The sequence below is a fragment of the Euphorbia lathyris genome, chromosome 2 (genome assembly GCF_963576675.1).
Source record: "Euphorbia lathyris chromosome 2, ddEupLath1.1, whole genome shotgun sequence".
In the NCBI taxonomy this organism is placed as follows: Eukaryota; Viridiplantae; Streptophyta; class Magnoliopsida; order Malpighiales; family Euphorbiaceae; genus Euphorbia; species Euphorbia lathyris.
The window spans coordinates 33,457,289-33,461,662 of NC_088911.1; the positions used below are offsets into that span (position 1 = coordinate 33,457,289).

At 34.7% G+C, this 4,374-nt stretch overlaps 1 protein-coding gene across 2 annotated transcripts; it reads right to left on the minus strand.

Annotated features, from left to right (window-relative positions):
- Nucleotides 1-232: 232 nt before the first annotated feature.
- On the minus strand, nucleotides 233-4,140 carry LOC136217698 (uncharacterized). Of its 2 annotated transcripts, XM_066004335.1 has the most exons (11): nucleotides 3,856-4,139; nucleotides 3,692-3,746; nucleotides 3,421-3,456; nucleotides 2,944-2,988; nucleotides 2,528-2,611; nucleotides 2,378-2,443; nucleotides 2,155-2,193; nucleotides 1,759-1,858; nucleotides 1,039-1,189; nucleotides 636-768; nucleotides 233-546 (listed from the first exon to the last, which is right to left on the minus strand). In XM_066004335.1, exons 1-10 carry the CDS (start codon nucleotides 4,032-4,034, stop codon nucleotides 744-746), a joined length of 780 nt encoding a protein of 259 aa, XP_065860407.1. In that variant the 5' UTR covers nucleotides 4,035-4,139; the 3' UTR covers nucleotides 233-546; nucleotides 636-743. The 2 variants fall into 2 exon arrangements, with proteins under 2 accessions (XP_065860407.1, XP_065860408.1); XM_066004336.1 differs by lacking the exon at nucleotides 2,944-2,988 and having other exon boundaries at nucleotides 3,856-4,140.
- Between the last annotated feature and the right edge of the window lie 234 nt (nucleotides 4,141-4,374).

The following is a 4,374-nucleotide window of genomic DNA, read 5'->3' on the forward strand; positions in this document are numbered from 1 at the left end:
TTATCTCGTGTTTTTTTATCCCTATCTCACCTCCTATATCCCTTCTAACAAACACTCATATACTCAAACTTTTTTATTATGATTTTTTTTTTTGAGACCACATGTACCTCATCAAATAAATACCATAAATACACCTATAATACTAATCTCTTAATTAAAGATCTCGAGTTCGAGTCATGAGAATCCGCTCGGAGATTTATATGCTATAATCATAATCTATCCCCCTCAAACATCTACAAATGCCAACAATTATTTCAAATAAGTACCTAGAGCCAACAAATTTATGCACATGGATAATTTTATCTTTTTTGGGATGCTTTTGGATTGAGTTTTGGATACTTCATATGATCCAAAGCCATCCCCTACATTCTTCTTTCCTATCTTATAATTAGTTATATATTCTACTTTCTAAGCATGTAATAATCTCATAATCTGGACAGAAACAAGAATTTGGAATGACATAACCCGTACCGAAACACGTTCAGTAACTTTGGAAGCTCTCCAAACAAGTTACAGCTCAAACAGACTACCCTTTACATGAACCTCCTGCAAATTTTCAGATGATATGCAAGTTTTCAGATGATGCATTAAGGTAGAAGTAAAGGAAATGAAAACTATTCTTTATGTGCATGTACCAGTATTCGAAGAATAAGCTTTTCGCTATCCAAATGCATCCGCACAGTCGAAGAAAAACGTATCCGAGTTCTTTTAACTAGCTAGGTTGTAAGATATGTTGAAGCACTTCAATTTGGGACATTAAACCTCTTTCTGCATAAAAAAAGCAATATTCATAAGCAATATTTAGTCTCAAAGCATGTAAAAAACTTATATGATTGAGTAATTCGAGATGACGGAACAATGAACATCACTACCAAATCAATCACGTTTAAATTTAAATCTCCATTAACAAACTAAAGTTGAGCATGTAAGGGGGACAACAATTTAGCAACCAAATAAAAGATGTGACTGAAAACACACATATACCAAAATCATTGATATTTCGTACAAAATGAATAGGGCATGCTAAACTAAGCTCACCGTGTTACAGCTTCTTGACCTTGCAGAGCAGCGAAGCTTGCATTTTCATATATTCCATCGAAATTTTTCTGGGACATTGTCTCTTTATTAAATATGGCATCTGATAAAACAACTGATGATGCTCCAGAAGCTATATAGGCACCAATAGAATCTGCATCGAAATTGAAACAAATGTCATTAGATTTCTTGTCACTCAAATTCTTCTGTGTTAGATAGGAAGGAAAGAAATTGTTTAGCAGAAGGTAAAGGATTCCAATTGCTCTATTGAAAGATTGGAATGAGGAAAACAACAAAGAGAAGCTCAAGTTTTAGGCATCAAAGTAACAATTCGGTTTAAGTAATGGTAATAAATGTCAACAATTGAATGAAAAGGACAATTTTTGGCAATGTATTTGAAATGCTCAACCAGGCAATGTAAACTTCAGAACGAAAAAGTTATCTAATAAGGATAAATTCAATTTGGCACCATGAATTAAAGAGATAAAAACCTTTTCAATGACTACTTTCCTATAGAGAAATCCAGAACTAGAAAGGAGGGCATTCAAAATCAACAACAACAACATCAAAGCCTTAGTCCCGAAATGATTCGGGGTCGGCTAACATGAACCATCATATAAACTAAAAACAGTAGTTGTGTAAGGTTTGACAATATTTTAACCTTTAAAGCATAAAAATTGTAGAAGGCCTCAAGAACAAGATGGATGAGCACAGAGCACGAACCTATCGTTATGCCTTGAGAAGCAACAAGCGGTATGTGAGGGAAAGGTTTCTTTAATGCTGATATATACTGCTTACCACCTAAAGCAGAAACTGGATAGACCTAATCCGGCAAATAGGATGAAAATCAAACCCATAAGGTGTTTCCATGGTCTTAACATAATCCTAATAGAATCCTTAAAGTAAAATTGACAAGAGAAAGAACAAACTAGACATGTAATGCTTCTTTAACCGGGTCTTTCAACCAAATTAGAATCTAGACAATGTTTAACATGGTAATGAAACACTTTTGGAATTAAAGCACATAGCTATGAACATAAGTAACATAACGTCTTTTATGGTTACTACCAAGTACAATACCTTAAGCATAAATAGATACAAGAACTACATAACACTCACCTTAATAATTTTAGCCCCGGCATCATAAGCAGACAATATCTGCAGAAATAGTTAGTTCTTAATATAACACCTTTGATGGGAAAAACTTTTTGAATAGTCCAAAAATAGAGACTATAATACAACTAAATAGTTTGTTCTCTAAATTATAAGAGTAGGAAGAGGGCAAGTAGATGATCACTAAACCGAGTTAATTAAGTTTAAGCACAGAACAGAAGTTTCTTACTTCTGTTGGTGTCATTGCACCAGGTATGTACAAAACTTCACCATCTTGCACAACATCCATGATACCCTATTGACAATCAACATCTCATAAACACATTGAGAGGGAGAGGAAAACAGAATACACAATTTTAATTAAGGATAAAATGCACACCTTAACTGTTGCAGGACTCATTAGGAATTTGGCACCAGCAATTGTTGCGTTTAAAGCATCCTCGGCGTTTAGAACGGTACCAACCTGTAAAAAATATCACCATAATCACCTGTGACCCAAGTTAGATTTCAGAAAAATAGAAATGAATCAGATGACAATGTGGAAAAAGGGAAAGTCAGCCTTGAAAATATTCTATCAGCTAGTATGCTTTGGAAGAGAAACATACATATTCGTTAAATTCCCAACAAATTAAAATCTATTTGTTTGGTACAAGGCAACATTAATGGGACAAATAATCTTCCACACAAGCAAAAATATTCACATGTGCCCTTTACTAAAGATTCGATAAAGTTTTTGCAAATTGTTCCCAGTTCCAGGAAATGAAATGTTATGAAATCCATAAGGAAGAAGATTACCCCTAAGGCCACTGTAGGATAGTCATGCACCAGCTGCTGCAAGACCTGAACACCAGATGACAACAACAGCAACAAACCATATTTTTAGGCTCCTGTATTTGGTCAAGTTTTGACATTGACGTCCGAACTTTGATTTGGTCAGGTTTAGTCCCCTGAATATACCCCTTTTTTTTTTTTTGAAGTACCCTGAATATACCCCTAATGGAGGAAACCATCACGTTTGAGGTTCACGTAAATACACTCCTTAATAATAGACAGAACTATGATCTTTGTTCTGAACCCAAGTTTCATATCATGTGATGATTTCATTCACTAAAGGTACATTTTCAGAGACCAAATTAAAGTTCAGAGCCCAAAGTCAAAATTTGGCCAAGTAAATGAGCCAAAAATATTGTTTAGCCCAGCAAAGCAGATGAAGTCAAAATCTGAGTATGCATATATAGCTAAAATCAACATGGTAATACAAATTGAAACCACCTGCAATACCCCAGGAGTGGACATCACAATCTCCAGCTGCATAAAAAAGAAGAACTACAAATCTCAATATATTGCACATGAGGAAACATTTTCAGATAATCTACAAGCAAATGAACTGAACACATCAACAAGTAGAAGCTAAATTAAAGGATAACCATGAAAAATCCCCACAAGTAGAAGCTAAATTACTGAGTGGAAATCCAAGCAATTTGAAGCTTGGGCCACCAATTTCCAGCATAGATGCAAAGCAATTTGAGAAAGGAAGACTTACAACTAAGATTCCACCCCTTAGTGCAGCAGAAGCAGCATCAAATGCGAGCTCTGCACTATATTTCGAATGTAAAGAAGAAAAGGAAAACCAAATTTAATAATTGCCAACTTCACATTTGAATTGAAAATCAATAAGGGTCAAATGGTGCAAAGAGGAGGAAGCACCTATTAGCACGAAGGCAAGCAATAACACCAGAGCTGTGAATCAAAGACAAGGTTCTTTCGCGAATGGGATTGAGAGTCGGTGGAGAAGAAGAGCTATAAACCCTAAATCCTCTCAAATTCCGTAATAATTTTGGCGCCAAACCTGGAGTCCATGAGCATATGCTTGCAACTCTATCCATAGCCAACGATAATATCTTTGGGAGACGGTTGATCGGAGAAGTTGATAAATGAAAAAAAGGATGCAAAATTTTAATTTGACAAATTTGTTAAAATAGTAGTAGTACATTCTTATTTTATATCATTTTGTCATTTAGCTTCGTCAACTCATTAAAATGAACATTTCATTTCATGTCCCTTAGATTTTTTAAATATGTTTCAAAGTAAGTAATGGAAAGAGAGGTTTTACATCCTGATGCATAAAGTCTAGTAGAATGGACGGAGAATATGTCACTTAGGCAAAAAGGATCAAATATATGACAATAATGGATCAAATATATGACAATTTTTTATTCGAAAAGG

What these genes read in the sequence shown, in the direction of transcription:
- LOC136217698 (XM_066004335.1), bottom strand. Translation starts at nt 4,034, where the DNA reads ATGGATAGAGTTGCAAGCATATGCTCATGGACTCCAGGTTTGGCGCCA. An exon ending in TGAGTCCTGCAACAGTTAAG is followed by an intron (nt 2,444 to 2,527) that starts GTGTGCATTTTA and finishes GATTGTCAATAG; the next exon opens with GGTATCATGGATGTTGTGCA. An exon ending in GTGCAATGACACCAACAGAA is followed by an intron (nt 2,194 to 2,377) that starts GTAAGAAACTTC and finishes CTATTTCTGCAG; the next exon opens with ATATTGTCTGCTTATGATGC.